Source organism: Octopus sinensis, linkage group LG12, assembly GCF_006345805.1.
Source record: "Octopus sinensis linkage group LG12, ASM634580v1, whole genome shotgun sequence".
In the NCBI taxonomy this organism is placed as follows: domain Eukaryota; kingdom Metazoa; phylum Mollusca; class Cephalopoda; order Octopoda; family Octopodidae; genus Octopus; species Octopus sinensis.
The window spans coordinates 68,444,125-68,464,345 of NC_043008.1; the positions used below are offsets into that span (position 1 = coordinate 68,444,125).

Below are 20,221 nucleotides of genomic sequence, written 5' to 3' on the forward strand. Positions count from 1 at the left end.
TTTGTATAGCCTTGGGCCAACCAAAGCTTTGTGGATATGGTAGATGGAAACTGAAAGGATACTGTTATGTTTGTGTGTGTGTATGTATGTATGTATGCATGTGTATATATTTATATATCATCATCATCATCATTAATGTTTGCTCCCCATGCTGGCATGGGTTGGACGGTTTGACATGGAGCAGGTTAGCAGGTAGCTGTCCAGACTCCAGCTATCTGTTGTGGCATAGTTTCTACAACTGGATGCCCTTCCTAGTGCCAACCATTAAACAGAGTGTTCTGGGTGCTTTTTACATGCCACTGGCACAGGTGCCTTTGATGTGGCGCTGACACCTGAAAGGACAAGCCTGTATATGTGGAAGGGTGAAGTTGAATTTGACAGACGGAAACTGTATTGAAGCGTGTATTGATCCATTCACTTGTCCACGTGGTTTCAGATTCAGTCCCACTTTACTCAAGCTCTGGGTTGATTAAAGCCATATATACATGTGTGTGTGTTGACTTTGGCATTTATTTGAAAGCTATGATATTCCAGCAGTGTTGTTGTTGATATTTCTCCTATCAATAAGCTGTCCACTTGCTTCATGTCTTCAAAGTTGTTTGGGATAGGAGATCACTTTCTTGTAGAGCAAATAAAGGTTAGCACCAGGAAGGGTGTCTAGCTGCAAAACTGCATCAATAACATATACATCTAACACAAGACAGCATCGAAAACTTGACAAGGTATATATAATCCCATGTTTTTCTCTTTTTCTTGTTGCAGAAAGCTTAAAGGTTGATGCTAATGCTGAAAATATATCAGACCCTGATTTTTCGTAAGTTTTGTTCACTCATTAGGAAATGTTTTGTATTTTCATTTTTATGTTGCTTTGGTCAGCCTTGCTAGAGCAAGTCTAAAACTAGAATGCTAGAGTGTGGTTTCAGGGAAATTTGGTCCCTGTTTTAGCAACAACAATGATTCTAGGAACAAATGAATAGCAGACCTCTAGCAGATGTGATGTATCGACTCCAGAGACTTCTATTTCTTCCCAGTTTTGTTTATTCATTGTCTAGGAAGAAACATCAAGATCATTATCTGAAATTGTCAAAACTGTTTAGTTGGTTCAACAGGAGGAATAACTCTTAACATGGACTTTAATTGAAAATATTGTTTATAGTGAGATATAATTAAAGCTTTAGTCTCTTGTTTTGTCTGAAATATAAAAATATTCTGTAACCATAAAGCTGTATCGATTTATGGAGAGATTGATTATTGTAAAGAGGAAAGGTGATTAAGATCATCGTCGTCATCATCATCGTTTTAGCGTCCACTTTTCCATGCTTACATGGCTTAGGTGGAATTCATTGAGACAGATTTTCTGTGATTGGATGCTCTTCCTGTCACCAACCCTCACTTGTTTGCAAGCAAGGTTATATTTTTCTATTGCCAGACATGTTTTTTACAGAAGATTGGAAGCAAACAACTTCACTTGCGTAACAATGAGGTTCTTCTACAACCATCACAGGATATCAGGATATTATATATAATTTTATATATATATTCTTGTTTCAGTCATTTGACTATGGCCATGCAGGAGCACCACCTTAAAGGGGTTTTTCAGTCGAAGAAATCGACCTCAGGGCTTATTCTTTGTAAGCCTAGTACTTATTCTATCGGTCTCTTTTGCTGAATTTCTAAGCTATGGGGAGGTAAACACACCAACATCAGTTGTCAAGTGATGGTGAAAGGACAAACATGGACTGAAAGACACACAAATAAATATATGTATATATGACAGGCTTTCTTCAGTTTCTGTCTACCAAATCCACTCACAAGGCTTTGGTTGACCCGAGGCTATAGTAAAAAACACTTACCCAAGGTGCCACACAATGGGACTGAGCCTGGAACTATGTTGGGAAGCAAGCTTCTTATCACACAGCCAGGCCTTATATATATGTATATATATATATATATATATATATAATTTGAAACTGACTTATTGGAAGTCCACCTGAAGATTGTCGATCAAGACAAGAAACAATTGTAGTGGTTTTTTTGACTATTTATTAAAATTTTATGTATTGATTAAGTCTTTCCTTGTTTGTTTTGCAAAATAGTGGTTTTGTCTCTAATAATATTTTATATATATATATATATATATATATATATATATATATATATTATATATATATATATGGTGGGCTTCTTTCAGTTTCCATCTACCAAATTCATTCACAAACCTTTGGTTAGCTCAGGATTATATTAGTAAAACACTTGCTCAGTGTGCCATGCAATAGGATTGATCCCTAGTCCCATGGTTTAGAAACAAAACTGCTTAATAATACACTCATGCCTGTTCCTTGATGTAAATGTTAATGGACACAGTGTTTATAAATATATATATATATATCGAATTTGTTTTCTTTTGAACACATCAGCATGAGAGATGTAATGGCTACACATCGTTATAACATGTTATAACAATCTACTCTTTATGCTAAGAAGGAGACCTTTAACTGCCCTTGAACTTTGTTCCCTCCCCTATTATTATTCTTGTGTTTATGCTTTTGGTACACTCTACCCCCACTGCTAATTATGTCATTTGTGTAGCTAAAGCTATCAACTATTTCTAGTGAGCCTTTAGAGTGTTTGAAGGAAGTTATTTTGCATATACTCTTACCACAAACTAATTGTATGTATCTGCTGACTGACTACTCTTGTGTTCTCCCCATGCAACCCTCTCCAGCTGAGCATCCCTGATCTTGTGGGCTCGTAGGTACGGTACCACATAAAAGCACCCATGCTGGTGCTGTATAAAAGCACCCAGTTCACTCCTTAAGGTGGTTGGCATTAGGAAAGGCATCCAGCCATAGAAACCATGCTAAAGCAGTCATGGAGCCTGGACTGCTCTTCAGCTGACCAGCTCCTGTCAAGCCATCCAACCCATGCCAGCATGGAAAACGGATTTTAAATGATGATGATGATGATGTTGTCAGCATATAATGGATACAATGATTACATCAGCAGCATCATCATCATTGTTTAACGTCTGCTTTCCATCCTGGCATGGGTTGGACAGTTTGACTGAGGACTGGTGAGCCAGAGGCTGCACCAGGCTCAATCTGCTCTGGCAAAGTTTCTACAGCTGAATGCCCTTCATAATGCCAACCACTCTGAGAGTGTAGTGGGTGCTTTTTATGTGCCACTGGCACGAGGGTCAGTCAGGCAGTTCTGGCAACGACCACGCTCACGCTCAAAAAGTGTTTTTACATGCTACCTGCATGGGAGCCAGTCAGGCGGCACTGGCAACGACCACACTCATCCTTTATAATATAGTATTTTCATGTTCACGTAAAATTACTACAATATACATCCTGTATATTAAATGTGATGTTTACAATTGAAATAAATATTCTGCCATATACATGCTGTATGATAAATGTAATGTTTACATAATAGCAAATCTTCAATCAATATAGTGGATGTAATTAAATATCAACCCAATCTCTGTGTTTCAGCTACCCACATCCGTACGCTTATGAACTGGAGCATTGGAAAGCAATGGACCATCAATTACAGAAATCCGAGGCAAAGGTAATGGAAATATATTCTTCTGTAATGGCACCAACAATAACCTTCCATTCCTTATACTTTACCTCCATTATTATCATCATCATCATCAACAACACCCCTTTTCTCTGATTCTTGTTTTAGATGAATATATTATTGAGGCATTTTTTTGCTGCTGGAAACTCTGCTCTCTTTTTTTCACACTACTTTGAAGGCACAAAGCCAGCAGATGAATCTTTGTCTGCTTTCCATGCTAGGGGAAATAACATCAGTGCTCACAACTCAGTGATTTTTGGAGAAGTGTAAATGTAAGCAAGCACACACAGTTCCATAGCCTTTTAACTATGGGATCTGGTGTGGCCCCTAGCCTTGCCAGCCCCTGTCAAGCCGTCCAACTCATACCAATATGGAAAAGAGACATTAAAGGATGATGACAATGATATAACAAGTTTCTTTCAGTTTCTATCCAGTTTTATCAGACCAGAAAAACACATTCGTCCAAGATGATGATCAGTGGGACTGAACCTGGAAACTAGAAATCATGTGGTTGAGCAGTAAACTTGTTAACCATACAGCCATGTGTGCATCTGTGGATTAGATTTTTAACTTATTGTAAACACTATCTGAGTTATTGGGAATAATAAACTTGGTGTCTAATGCGCGCTCGCACTTGTGTATATATATATATATGGCACGTAAAATACTCCAATGCGACCGTACGACAGGCACCCTTGCCAACCCCCTTTGCTTGTGAAGACATGTTGGGGCAAGCGAAATCGAAATCGAATTGAACCAGCCAGTATCCCTGGTCTGGTGGTACGTAAAGCACTATCCGACTCGTGGCCGTGGCACGTAAAATACTCCAATGCGACCGTACGACAGGCACCCTTGCCAACCCCCTTTGCTTGTGAAGACATGTTGGGGCAAGCGAAATCGAAATCGAATTGAACCAGCCAGGATCCCTGGTCTGGTGGTACGTAAAAAGCACTATCCGACTCGTGGCCGATGCCAGCACCGCCTCGACTGGCTTCCGTGCCGGTGGCACATAAAATACACCAATCTGACCGTGGCCGTTGCCAGCCCCGCCTGGCACCTGTGCAGGTGGCACGTAAAAAGCACCCACTACACTCACGGAGTGGTTGGCGTTAGGAAGGGCATCCAGCTGTAGAAACATTGCCAAATTAGACTGGAGCCTGGTGCAGCCTTCTGGCTTCCCAGAACCCCGGTCGAACCGTCCAACCCATGCTAGCATGGAGAACGGACGTTAAACGACGATGATGATGATGATGATATATATATATACATATATATATATATATTTATATATCATCATCATCATCATCAGTTAACGTCCATTGACCATGCTGGTATGGGTTGGATGGTTTAACTGGGTAGGCACGCTGGAAGCTGCACCTGACTCTTGTCTGATTTGGCATGGTTTTCTATGGCTGAATCCCTTTCCTAACGCCAACCACTCCGAGAGTGTAATGGGTGCTTTTGTATGCAACTGATACAGGTACCAATTTGCATGACACCGGTATCTGCCACGGTATCTGATTTTGCTCAGCTTGATGGGTCTTCTTCCCAAGCATGACATAGTGCCAAAAGTTTTGATCATTGCCTCTGTGAGGACTAACACTCAGAAGGAACTCAGCCACTTCGCCTCTGTGAGACCCAATGCTCGAAAGGAACTCAGCCACCTTGCCTCTGTGAGGCCCAACACTGAACAGGAACTTAGCCACCTTGCCTCCATGAGGTTCAGCGCTCTTGAAAGGGACTCAGCCACTTTGTTTCTGTGAAGCTCAAGTTCAAAAGATGTTCTTTACATGCCACCAGCATGGGTGCACTTGGCTTGATGGGTCCTCTCAAGCACAGCACATCGCCAAAGGTCTCGGTCACCAGTCATTGCCTCTGTGAGGCCCAAAGTTCGAAGATCGTGCTTCACCACCTCATCCCATGTCTTCCTGGGTCTACCTCTACCACAGGTTCCCTCCACAGTTAGAGATCGGCACTTCTTTATACAACTTCCTCGTCCATATGTCTCACATGACCATACCAGTGCATTCATATCTCTTGCACATCACATCTGATTCCTCTTATGCCTAACTTTTCTCTCAAGATGCTTATATATACACACACACACGATTCGATGGGTAAAGGTTGCCATTTTATACTTTTAATTTTGTGCATGCACATTACTTGTTTGTGATTTTGTCAATTACACAGTATAGTAGGGTCAGTTGGGCAAAAATATCATCATGATGCATTTCATTCCGCTAGAAATTTGGTAATGGTGGTGAGCTGGCAGAAACGTTAGCACGTTGGGCGAAATTCTTAGTTGTATTTCCTCTGTCTTTATGTTTTGAGTTCGAATTCCGCCAAGGTCGACTTTGCCTTTCATCCTTTCGGGGTCGATAAATTAAGTACCAGTTAAGCACTGGGGTCAATGTAATCGACTTAATCTCTTTGTCTGTCCTTGTTTTTCCCCTCTATGTTTAGCCCCTTATGGGCAATAAATAAGAAATTTGGTAACGACATGGGATTCGCACTGGAAGCTCCAATATGAACATAGTGCAATCTAAGCACATGTACTGAGAGTGATAAAAATCAAACACCCAGTCAACGTCATGGTGTTTAGAGTGATCACTAGTGATGACACTATTTTCATTTTTGCATAATTTAGATGACAGTTTATTCACCGCATATGGTTGGTAAGGAAGCTACTTAGCACACAGCCACTCCTGTGCCTGTTTATAATTTTATTCTACAACAATGTATATTTAGTATTCATAGGTTTTAGTATTTGGTATTCATGTGTTCATTGTAACTGCTGTCATTGTTTTTTTTCTGTGAGAAAAGTGCTGTTGAAATATTATGGGGAATTTGCTGATTCAAGTTCGAATCTACTCTATGCCTAATTGAAGTCACTACACACTATAAGGAGAACGACAGCATATTTTCGTGAGAATGGGGAACATATTGAAATATCAAGTGTTAGGTGAAATAGTGGGAAGAAAACTAAATATTGTTTGTTGTATTTGGGGATGGTCATAGTTTTTGCAAATTAACCACATGCCAAGATATATATATATATATATATATAAATACACACTTGTTCTTCACTTCAGCTGTATAATTATGTTTATCTTAGTGTCCTTTGTTTGAAATCCCAGGATATGTAACAAAAGATTTTTAATGAAGGACTCTAAAATAATAATAATAAAAAAGCTGAACTGAAGAACAAGTATATAGTGCGTGTGGTAAATTGGCAAAAAAATATGACCCCCTCCAAATATAACAATATCTGTTTCAACATGAATTCACATCAGAAATCTTGCAAAACAAATACATAAACGTCAATATTGTTTAGTTTCATTTTAAGAGAGAAAAAGTTAGGTTACTCATACGTATTTAATTTGAGGCAACATTAACAAATACATTAATTTTATGATGTAATGATGTAAATGACAGCTTAGAAACAACATGAGAAATAGAAATATAATTACATTTTATAATTAATGCTGTAATTAAATACTTCTAAGTTACCTAAATGTGTTTTCTGTGTAATAAATTTGCTTTTAAAATGAACTCATTAAGTCTTGTTTTTACATCATTACATCTTAAAATTAATGTTTTTCTTTTAAAAAGCTGTTTCAGTGTTTTCGTTTCCTGTCACGTCGTTATATCTTAATGCATTTTTAAATGTTTCTTATTAAGTAATTGAAGTTATCGAAATTAATTTTTTTCATCTTAGAATAACAGGAAACAATAATTTTCGTTTCATTATTTTATGTAACCATGATGCTTTTAATCTTTCCCCATTTTCTTAAAATTATGCTGTAGAAAGAATCTTGGAGTTGGTGAGGTAATAGTGAAATTTAAGAGTAGATGCTCCTCTCCCTAATATATGCCAGCCAAACCATGTAAAAGAGGCAGGAAAGCCTATGCCATTGATTCAAAACTTCAATATTTACACAGGCAAAGATAAGGGTGTAACAGGCTGAGAAAACATTCAGTTTGGCACTAAAGTTATCACTGACCTGGCCAGGCCTTATTACAGAAAGAAACATGTTTATTTCGATATCTTCACATCAGTGAAATTACTTGAGGAGCTTCTCTGAAAAAAGACTTATTCCCATAGCACTGTAAGTCTGAATTCTAAAGTCCTACCAGATGCTGTGAAGTTGAAGAATAGAAGTGAAAAATAAAATGCAAAAAGATAAACTGACAGCAATCATCTGGTGTGAGGATAAAAGGCTGGTTAGTGTGTTGACAACTACCAACAAAACAGGAAACTACCAGGTGATCAAGGAAGGAAAACCAAATTAGACATTAATAACTCAAAACCCATAACAACGCAGGAGTAGGCAAACAATTTTAACCCTTTAACAATCAGGTTACTCTGTCAAATGTAATGTTTGTTTAGTCACATTGTTTTGAATTAATCGTGTGTTTTAGTTTTATAATAGCATTGTGGGGTAGATGTGAGAGGCTGCATCTGGTAAGTTTGAACATAAAAACAGGGAGAATATTTGGGCCAGTTTGAATGCTGAAGGGTTAATGTCGATAAGGGTGATCAGCTGTGCTCTTGTTATGGAATTGCAGATAAGGCAAAGAAGTGGTGGAAATATGTTTTGGTTTGTTGTTGATGTTACATGGTGAATACATATATTTTGTACAGAGAAGCCTCTGGTGCTTCTTAACCAAATACTTTCTCACACCTTGATTTTCACCTGGTTGTGGCCAGAGATCTCATCAGTGGATACAGCTGTAGAAAGGGAGCTTCATCATTGCACATTGAACCTCTCTTGATAAAAAACAAATGATGTTTTGCATGAAACTACAAAAATTCGGTCTAAATGTGGTGTTAGAAACTCTTCTGTGTTCTCAGAAAGGTGAGTACACCGAATCAGGCCAGAAGATCCAGACTTCATTTGAGTGTATGTGGTGCAGTGTTACTTTGTGCAAGGACAGAGGTTGCTTTGCTGCGTTTCACAATTAGGAACATTATGACTAGAACTCTGTTGGTTTTAACGACAAGGCTTGCTTCCAATCAATGGAACATGAAGTTAATCACCCTTTTGTTTTTTTTAATTGTGTAAGTTTTGTTTCTTGCATAATTGTAAATATGTTGGCATACATCCTTCGTTCCAGAGTACCAAACGATGTAATTTAACAGAAGTACAGTGTTCCCTTGCTTTTATTGTCGATACAGGGTCTTCTAGAGGAGATATGGAGGAGAAAATGTGTGTGTGAGAAAAAGAGAGAATTAGTATGAAACAGACAATTAGTGAGAGAGTGGGTCTTTCACCATCTCGTTTCTTGAACTTTTCCCACTTTACCCCAGGTGGGACCTCAAACTCGGGATATTTCCTTTGTGCATTTTAAGAAGATTTTGGTTTTGTGAGCAAATGTTGGAAAAGAAATTCATTGAGAAATGGTAGCATTACTTCAAGAGAAGCAGACTAATATTAACACCGAGTTGGATTCTGTTTGTATTATAAATTAAGGAGTCAGAGGTAAAGGTTTTGTGTACTAAATAGCACAGCCTTGATTTGAACATGTGACAAAAATATTTTCCTCAAAGTTGTATGCATGTGTTTTACGTTAAATGCGAGATGAAATATGAAATAGAGCAAGGGAGATAATTAGGATATGCAGATTAGTGATAGCAATGGAAATTGTGAATGAATATTGTCTGAACCCTGTATATATATATATATATATATATATATATATATATATATATATATATATATAGTGGAGGTGCAATGGCCCAGTGGTTAGGGCAGCACTCGCGGTCATAGGATCGTGGTTTCGATTCCCAGACCGGGCGTTGTGAGTGTTTATTGAACGAAAACACCTAAAAGCTCCACGAGACTCCGGCAGGGGATGGTGGTGATCCCTGCTGTACTCTTTCACCACAACTTTCTCTCACTCTTACTTCCTGTTTCTGTTGTACCTGTACTTCAAAGGGCCGGCCTTGTCACTCTCTGTGTCACGCTGAATATCCCCGAGAACTACGTTAAGGTGTCTGTGGAGTGCTCAGCCACTTACACGTTAATTTCACGAGCAGGCTGTTCCGTTGATTCGGATCAACCGGAACCCTCGTCGTCGTAACCGACGGAGTGCTTCCACACACACACACATATATATATATATATATATATATATATATATATATATATATATATATATATTTAAATATATAAAAATAAATAAGTAACAAAGATGTACCGGAATCTGCACTTCGGAAATATATCAGAAATATTGGGTACAAATACCTCTGCATGTTCCCTTGCCTTTATTGTTGATACAGGGTCTTCTATATGTGGAAGATCTTCAGTATTCAAATAATATTGTTGGGGAGTGCAGATTACACTGAATTAGCAAGGTGCTTCAATTTAAGTACCCAATTCAACTGAATCTTATATATATATGGTACAGACAATATTCATTCACAATTTTCAACTGCTCATTTTATACATAATTTTTTCACTTTCATTGTTGGTCTTTTTCTTGTGTGTGTATGTATATATTTCACACACATGCATTCACATGTTTTTGCTTTTCTTTCAGTTTCCAAAACCAATTACAGAGACTTCTCTTGGATATATAGATACAGTGGGGAAATTAGAAGATCTGTGTAGAGATTTAGCCAAAGAAGAAGTCATTGCTGTTGATTTGGAGGTAAGTCTGTATACATACATACATACATACATATATATATATATCTTATACACATATAAAAGCAAATTGTCTGTTTGTTTCAAGTTGCCATCTACACCTGTTAATGAATTTTTGTGAAACTTTACAAACTTGCCGAAGTAACATCCAGTTTGTTACTAAGCTCATTGAAGTTTAATAAAAATGTATAATTGGATGGCTAGGGCCCCTGGAAGGGATCCACATATATAACTAATATATTTTATTTTAACAGCCAAGGGAAATAACCCTTTTATTTTCCTATATTATTTGGTATGAATCAAGTTGAGTACGTTTATTTCTTAGAATTTGATCTGTTAAAGTTATTTTCGCAATTTATTTAGTAAGACCCTTAAATATGTAAATAGTAGGTGCAGGAGTGGCTGTGTGGTAAGTTCTTGCTTACCAACCACATGGTTGCGGGTTCATTCCCACTGCGTGGCACCTTGGGCAAGTGTCTTCTACTATAGCCTCGGGCCGACCAAAGCCTTGTGAGATGATTTGGTACATGGAAACTGAAAGAAGCCCATTGTATATATGTATATACATATATACGTGTATGTATATGTTTGTGTGTCCCTCCCCAACATCGCTTGACAACCAATGGTGGTGTGTTTACGTCCCCCGTATCTTAGCGGTTCGGCAAAAGAGACCGATAGAATAAGTACTAGGCTTACAAAGAATAAGTCCTGGGGTCGATTTGCTCGACTAAAGGTGGTGCTCCAGCATGGTCACAGTCAAATGACTGAAACAAGTAAAAGAGTAAAAGAGAGAGTATTTTCCTAAACAATAGATCCACTTATTTTGGTTAGTGACTTATTCATGAATATACCATGAATGACGATACCTTTCATGTCACTTCAGCCAATTGACAAGTGCTGCATGAAGAACTGTTCTGCTTTTAGACAAATGCATTGTCATCACAAAGGTCACACCCGGTTTTCCTGTATGAACACCTTCTTCAAATCTATTTGTACAGCTTGAAATTGGCCAGCGTGTATATTTCACAGAAGACAATACTCAAAATGTAGTTCTGAATCCACCAGAAACCACTTCGACAGCTTTCTTCAAATTGTGCCAGTGTGATCTGTTTGCCCGAACACTGTTGTATATTGAGGTCCCCATGTACTATAACCTGGGCACACAATAGATGGAACAGACACAAGCAAGGAGCATGCATTAAGGGCTGGGAAGAAGATGCTGTCATCAGAAGTGGCACCATTGGGCGAGTGTACACTGTGCTCCCTAATCAGCAGGAGTGCTTCTTTCTGCATCTACTGCTGCACACTGTCAGAAGTTCTATGTCATGCAGAGACTTTCAAAGACAATGGGGGAAGGCTGCACAACCTACAGCGATGCCTGTGCCAAACATGGACTACTGGAGGACGATGCTCACTGGGACCAGACAGTGGAGGGGGCAGTATTCAGCACAACTCTAAGTCAACTGCGCCAGCTATTTTCTATCATGTTGATGACATGTGGCTTGCGTGAACCTCTCAAGCAGTGGGTGACTCACAAAACCAGCATGGCAGAGGACATCCTACAAAGGATTCAAAGGCAAACTTCAGCGGAAGTTTCCACGTTCAATAACACCATTTACAATGAGGCATTACTTGACCTGGACACCCGAGTGCAAGCTATGGAAGGTCAAGGCAATTCCACATTTAGTCTGCCTCAACCAGAGCACGCAGCTAACAGTCTTGTAATTGAGTACCTGCAAGAAATCAGCTATGACATCGAGGAAAAGAACACAAACTGATGTAGGACCAACTGGGTGTATATAACACCATTATTTCAAGCATTGAAAATGAAAGAGGAGGTTTTTTCTTTCTGGATGCTTCAGGTGGAACTGGCAAAACATTTGTCATCAACCTTCTTCTGGCTAAACATATTGCCATAGCAGTGGTGTCAAGTGGAATTGCTACAACTCTGCTAAGTGGTGGCTGCACAGCTCATTCCTGTTTCAAACTCCCTTTGGACCAGTCTAAGAAAGAGAAGACAAACTGCAACATCAGTTGTGGTTGTATAAAAGGCAAACTTCTATGAAGAATATCGAAAACATAAATTACAGCTTTGACATAGTGTAGAAAGAGAAGACAACAACTAGTAAATGTCATAAAATTCTATAAGGGCAGCAATGACATCATTTTAACATTCACTTCATGCTTGCATGGGTCAGATGGAATTTAATTGAGGTAGATTTTAAGGTGGTGATCTGGCAGAAACATTAACATGCCGGGCGAAGTGCTTAGCGGTATTTCATCTGTTTTTATGTTTTGAGTTCAAATTCCGCCAAAGTTCAATTTGCATTTCATCTTTTTGGGGTCGATAAATTAAGTACCAGTTGTGTACTGGGGTTGATCTAATCGACTGACCCTCTCCTCCAAAATTTTGTACAGAAGAATTGAGGTAGATTTTCTGAGGCTGAATGCTGTCTTCAGTTTCCAAGTAAGGTAATATTTCCCCTTGGCCAGCTATACAGGGTGCATAAGGTATTTGAGGACATACCTTTTTGGAGTCATTGCTGCATTTTTTGCTACCTCTGTATTATCTTTCAGAAAATTAATAATGGCAGACCCTCAGATTACTCAAGAAATGAAGAGGCATGCTGTTATTGTTGGTTATAAAGGCTGAGCATAGTGATTTAGAAATACCTCAATTTTTAAAATTTGCCAGATGTTTCATATACAAAGTTTGTAAAGAGCTAGAGACTGAAGATGGAAACATATCACCAGTATCAAAGCATAAAAATCATTCTAAATGCTCTGAAACCATCAAAACATCTGAATTTATCCAGCAAGTTCAACAGATCATTGATTACAATCCCAGAAAGTCTGTGAGGTCAATTGCAAAAGATCTCCATATGTCAGAAGGAACAGTCAGAAATTTTGTCCACGAAGATGTCTAGATATAAGTCTTATATGACAAGGAAAGGTCAGTTTGTCAGAAAAACAAAAGAAAATCTCTACATCAGATCTAAAAGGCTCTTAACCCTTTCGTTACTATATTTCTGACCAAAATACACCCCTTATGTGTTTCAATTAATTTCTAACGTAATCATAAATTTAGTCTGGTTTCATTAAACAACTATAACTTTTTTATTTATCAATATATTAACGTGAATTTTGGAAGATAATTTAATGAAATGTTCTCAACCAATTCTATACTATAATTTTTGTTACAAAGTGACTCTAATTGCAGGTAGATACAGGTAAATTCAACAAAATATAAAATTATTAAAATTTTGTTCAAACATCGCTATAGAAAATATTAGCTAATATTCAATTGGGTATACAACAAAATTTTACGATAGAATTTGTTATTCTGGGTAACTTTCTGATACCCATAATAATATTTATGGCAAAATAGTCTTAATTTCATTTAAGGTTGTGGGAAACCACTAACTATCCTTTCTTTCGTTTTGTTTACATTTAGCGTAACGGTTCGTTTCCGCCGTAATGATTTCAAATAGGCTCATTCGAAAAAATAAAAAGAAATAGTCTAAGGCTTTACTCTCCTGGGAAAGTCTGTGGCTTGATCCAGTTTCTTCAGAAAAATCACCGAAAGAAACAGTTTTTAAATTTTCACTCCATTCAGGTGCCAATTCATTTTCTTTATCGCTGTCGGAGCTCTCGGATTCACTGTTTTCACTTTCGGAAAATGAAACATCAGATTCATTATCAAATACCACGTGCTTTTTTTTTCAGTCATAGAGTTAGATTTATGAAGGTTTTCAGTAGAAAATCCTTCGAATTCTGACTCGCTGCTTGATATAATGAAATTCGTATCCATTTTTTGTCAGAATTACAAATTTTGAAAACACAATAGGAACAAATTTCGGAAAAAAATCTCCCAAAATTCACGGAATTAAAATTACACTTCGATTGTTGTACAAAACTGTAGTTGAACTGTTTACGAAATATAATACGTGTTTTCACGAATGTACTAAAGAGATTTGCTCTGATATTCTCATTTAAATATGAATAGGTAAATTCGGGCGGGTTGGTCACATTAACCAAAATTTTTTTCGGGCGGCTTTGGGCAGTTTGGTATCGAAAGGGTTAAACAAACTGAAAAACCAGCAGAAGATGATTTGATTTGGTTTTTCTCAAACGAGAACAACTTTGACTAAGATCAAAAAGTTAACAGAAGAAATGACAGATGGTTATGTGGAGACCCTTCTGAAGTTCCAAGTGTTATGCATACAAAATTCCCTGCAACTATCATGGTTTTAGGGGTTGTCAGCAATGAAGCACATGTAATGCCACCTTACTTCTTTCCACAAGGCCTTAGAGTTAACTCTGCTGCCTACACTGAGGTCCTGAAAATAATTGTTAAGCCCTGGGTATACAGTGTATGCAATGGAAAGCCATGTGTTTCAGTAAGACTCTTGCACTATCACACATGACTCTAGTATCACAGGAATGGATGGCTGAAAATTTTCATGACCACATAACCCCTAACATTCGGCCTCCTAATTCCCCAAATCTCAATCTATTGGACTGTTACATGTGGAGCATTGTTGAGAGAGAGGTCAATGAACAAGCCCATAACAACAAAGATACTTTGAAAGCCGCCATAGTCAGCATAATGTCCAAAATGAACCAGGACCACTTGATTCAAGCATGTAGATGATTTAGATCTCACATAGAAGCAGTTGTTGAAACTGAAGGTGCTTTTATTGAATAACATTATAGAAAAGGTTTATTTTTATCCTCATAGCATTTTTTGATAAATAAAGTTATTATCTGTTATTATATATCTGTTTTTTTATAACATAAATCTGTCCTCAAACATTGTTTTCTTTTTGTTTTTCTTAACATTTTAGATAATATTCTGTTAAGAATTTCTTCTGAGTCTGTTTCAGGATTTGGAGAGTGTGAAGATAAAATGCAGCTCTGTTTGATATTCTATTTTTGTCTTTTACAGCATCATTCTTACCGAACGTTCCAAGGTCTAACATGTTTGATGCAGATTTCTACATATGATCAGGACTTCATTATAGACACACTAGAACTACGGAAAGAGCTAGAGTTACTCAACGACGTCTTTACAGATCCTAAAATTGTAAAAGTAAGTCGTCCATTGAAACTGATTTCTACAAATGTACCTGATTAAATATATCTTTGTTACTTTTATCTGGGTTTCTCAACAGGTGTACAGCATAGCTCCAATTATGAAGATCAGCTCTATCTTATAATATTAGTATAACAAGAGTTTTTCTTGTGGACATAAGCCATGCCTTATAACAGGAGCTTCAATTGCGAAGATCAGACCAGCCTTGTAACAGGAACTCTGTCTTATAACAAGAATATAACAAGAGCTCTGTGGAGATCAGCTGTCTTATAAGAAAGTAACTGTAAATTTTTTTTGTCATAGTCAGTCAAGTCTTCCAAAAGAAATTCATCAAGAATTCATTGGGATAATTGCCATTCATCATCATCTTTCCATGCTGCCACGTTGCTAAAAACTTTGCTTCATGTCATTGCGTAGTTCTGGGTTCAATCCTGCTATACAACATCTTGAGCAAGTGACTTTTACCATAGGCCTGGGGTTGATGAATATTTTGTAAATGAAATTTAACAGATATGAAAACTGTGCAGAAACCCATACAACTATAATTGTTTCTATTCTTTGGCATTGGGTGATCTTACAGCTCTTCTACTGAAACACTCCGAAACCATTCATCTCTTCACTTCCTGTCCACTGTGTATCTGTCCCCACCAGATGCCACCTAAACCACTATCTGCAGTTCTTCTTCCCCCAGAACATTGGCTGTCTGGAATATTCTCTCTGCTTTTATGTTTCTTGCTGGTGTCAACTTCCAAAGTTCAAATGAAATATTAATGGCATCAATTTCTCTGCTTAGAATCCTTGCACAGGTCATAAGGCTCTGCCTTGTTTTCCAGGTCCAGCAAGTTAAAAAAAAAGAAATATATGTGTATTTGTATCATCATCATTTAATGTTCATTTTCTTTGGTTTGATGGTTTGACAGGCTCCAACAAACCATAGAGCTGTGTTGTGCTCCAGTGACAGCTTTGTTTTCATTTCTATGGTTGAGTGCCCTTCCTAACACCAACCATTTTATAATGTGTACTCTGTATTTTCTTGCCACCACTAATAAGGAGGTTGCCCAGTAACTAACAATACAGGAAAATAGAAGTGTGTGGGAAGTGTTTGAAAGGGGGAAGTGGCTTTATGCCAGGTGTTGAGAGGCTAAAGTATGATAGAGAGACAAGCGCTACTGTCTTACTCTAGATGAGATACATGGTTACCTTGCATAATATAAGGGTGAGCAGAAATAGGTGGAAGATAATAAAGATGTTTATGATGGGATGCCAGAGTGAACTCGCAAAGTATAAGAAATTGAGTAGATATGGTCAGTGAATTTTTGGTAGGTAGGGTTAGTTTTATGAAGGTGTGATGGGAGTGTTAGAGATAGAGATAAAGGTGAAGGTGCTGACTGATGAACAAGGGTGAAGGTGTGGTTGATGGGAGATAGTAGTATGGAAAGGAATAAGATGAGAGAGATAGAAATGGCCCAGGAAAGAAGATAGATCAGAAAGTAGTGGGGTGATGTGCAAGGTGTAGGAGTGGTGGGAAGGGAGATGTAAATATGGGTGGCTATAGTGTGTGGAACATGATGGTAGATATGAGATGGCGTTGAGAATGGTAGTAGATATGTGTGGTGTTAAAGATGAAATGTGGCTGAAGAAAGATTGGCCAAAACTGACTGGAGCTTGGTGCAGCTCTCCAGCTTACCAGCTCCATTATACCATCTGATCCATGCCAGCATGGAAAACGGATGTTAAATGACGATGATGATGATACCAGGGCCGCCTGACTGGCTCCCGTACAAGTGGTATATAAAAAGCACTATCCAAACGTGATTGATGCCCGGCCTACCTGACTGACTCCTGTGCCGGTGGCACATAAAAATCACCCACAACACTCTTGGAGTGGTTAGAGATGGGGATAAATATTTATAAGCATAGGCATGATTGTTAGTTAAGTAGCTTATTTCTTCCCAACCTTATGGTTTTGGATTCTGTTCTACTGTGAAGCACCTTGAGCAAGTGTCTTCTACTATATCCTCAGGCTGACCAACACCTTGCGAGGAAATTTGGTCAATGTAAACTAGAGGAAACCCTTCATATATGTGTGCTTGTGTCTTCTAGTCTCAATATTGCATGATAATTACGAATGTTTTTGTCATTCAGTGTTCATTTACAACAATCAGGTAATGTCAAGACAAGGAAACACTAACATGCATTCAGCTACACTTACTTTGAAGAAAAGTACTTTCATCATCATCATCATCATCGTTTAACATCCATTTTCCATATTGGTATGGGTTAGACAGTTTGACTGAGGTCTGAAAAGCCAGCAGGTGCACCACACTCCAATCTGATCTGGCAATGTTTCTACAGCTGGTTGCCCTTCCTAACACAACCATTTTATAATGTGTACTCTGTATTTTCTTGCCACCACTAATAAGGAGGTTGCCCAGTAACTAACAATACAGGAAAATAGAAGTGTGTGGGAAGTGTTTGAAAGGGGGAAGTGGCTTTATGCCAGGTGTTGAGAGGCTAAAGTATGATAGAGAGACAAGCGCTACTGTCTTACTCTAGATGAGATACATGGTTACCTTGCATAATATAAGGGTGAGCAGAAATAGGTGGAAGATAATAAAGATGTTTATGATGGGATGCCAGAGTGAACTCGCAAAGTATAAGAAATTGAGTAGATATGGTCAGTGAATTTTTGGTAGGTAGGGTTAGTTTTATGAAGGTGTGATGGGAGTGTTAGAGATAGAGATAAAGGTGAAGGTGCTGACTGATGAACAAGGGTGAAGGTGTGGTTGATGGGAGATAGTAGTATGGAAAGGAATAAGATGAGAGAGATAGAAATGGCCCAGGAAAGAAGATAGATCAGAAAGTAGTGGGGTGATGTGCAAGGTGTAGGAGTGGTGGGAAGGGAGATGTAAATATGGGTGGCTATAGTGTGTGGAACATGATGGTAGATATGAGATGGCGTTGAGAATGGTAGTAGATATGTGTGGTGTTAAAGATGAAATGTGGCTGAAGAAAGATTGGCCAAAACTGACTGGAGCTTGGTGCAGCTCTCCAGCTTACCAGCTCCATTATACCATCTGATCCATGCCAGCATGGAAAACGGATGTTAAATGACGATGATGATGATACCAGGGCCGCCTGACTGGCTCCCGTACAAGTGGTATATAAAAAGCACTATCCAAACGTGATTGATGCCCGGCCTACCTGACTGACTCCTGTGCCGGTGGCACATAAAAATCACCCACAACACTCTTGGAGTGGTTAGAGATGGGGATAAATATTTATAAGCATAGGCATGATTGTTAGTTAAGTAGCTTATTTCTTCCCAACCTTATGGTTTTGGATTCTGTTCTACTGTGAAGCACCTTGAGCAAGTGTCTTCTACTATATCCTCAGGCTGACCAACACCTTGCGAGGAAATTTGGTCAATGTAAACTAGAGGAAACCCTTCATATATGTGTGCTTGTGTCTTCTAGTCTCAATATTGCATGATAATTACGAATGTTTTTGTCATTCAGTGTTCATTTACAACAATCAGGTAATGTCAAGACAAGGAAACACTAACATGCATTCAGCTACACTTACTTTGAAGAAAAGTACTTTCATCATCATCATCATCATCGTTTAACATCCGTTTTCCATATTGGTATGGGTTAGACAGTTTGACTGAGGTCTGAAAAGCCAGCAGGTGCACCACACTCCAATCTGATCTGGCAATGTTTCTACAGCTGGTTGCCCTTCCTAACACCAACCACTCCGAGAGTGTTATAGGTGCTTTTTACATGCTGCCAGCCAGGTGGGCCTGGCATCGATCACGTTTGGATAGTGCTTTTTACATGTCACTGGAACAGGAACCAGTCAGGCGAGCCTGGCATTGATCACGTTCGGATAGCGCTTTTTACATGCCACTGGCATGGCAGCCAGTCAGCGGGCGCTGGTATCGGCCATGTTCGGATGGTGCTTTTTACATGTCACTGGCATGGGAGCTACTCAGGCCAGTGACATGTAAAAAGCATCGTGTTATTTATTTGCCCTGAGGTGCCCAGACACTTTCTAGTTACTGTTTGGGCCCATTGTAAACTATAACCAATGACACCATTGTACACAAAAGGACTACAAGAGCAATTTGTTTTATCAGTATTAACCAAACTTTATAACAATGGCATGTTTGAAATTTTATTCAGTCACCTTGTTTAAACTTTATTGTTCATGTAGTAAGCTATGAGATTCTTACATTCTCTCAATTTCCTGTAATTCAGGCCGCCTCATGGTTGCAGCAGACAAAATGGGAAAAGTGTTGCCCCAGAGGATAGCAAGGGGGATGTGTTGGAACAGTCACCCTGGCTCGTGGGACTTGCACTTGTAGATAGCTGTCTCCACCTTGATAGCAGTGAACAGAGATGTGGTCCGGGGACTGAGTACACTGGAGGTCTGCACTGCCACAGGCTTGGCCCTAAACTTGTCTGAGAGCAACCGATACTTTTAAATTGTACTAATTTAAAATTTTGTTTGAAAGAATTATCTCCCTTTATACAATGCGATATCACATTCCCTTTTTTTGGCAGAAATTTAATTATGCAGCGGTGAGCTGGCAGAAACGTTAGCACACCGGGTGAAATGCTTAGCCGTATTTCGCCTGCTGTTACGTTCTGAGTTCAAATTCCGCCGCGGTCGACTTTGCCATTCATCCTTTCGGGGTCGATAAATTAAGTACCAGTTACGCACTGGGGTCGATGTAATTGACTTAATCCGTTTGTCTGTCCTTGCTTGTCCCCTCTATCTTTAGCCCTTTGTGGGCAATTAAGAAATAAGAAATTTAATTATGCACTTCGATAAAAAAAACATAAGCTCATTTCTAATTTTAAATTGCTGTAAACATTCACTCTCATTC

The 20,221-nt window shown here is 38.6% G+C and overlaps 1 protein-coding gene across 2 annotated transcripts in view; it reads left to right on the plus strand.

The window, feature by feature from the left end:
- Positions 1-20,221, plus strand: part of LOC115218093 (exosome component 10) — a 79,169-nt gene that overhangs the window by 17,482 nt on the left and 41,466 nt on the right. For both annotated transcript variants that reach the window (XM_029787879.2, XM_036508044.1), the window contains exons 6-9: positions 763-814; positions 3,498-3,573; positions 10,129-10,239; positions 15,184-15,327. In XM_029787879.2, the coding sequence (XP_029643739.1) occupies positions 763-814; positions 3,498-3,573; positions 10,129-10,239; positions 15,184-15,327 (383 nt within the window). The remainder of the gene's footprint in view (positions 1-762; positions 815-3,497; positions 3,574-10,128; positions 10,240-15,183; positions 15,328-20,221) is intronic.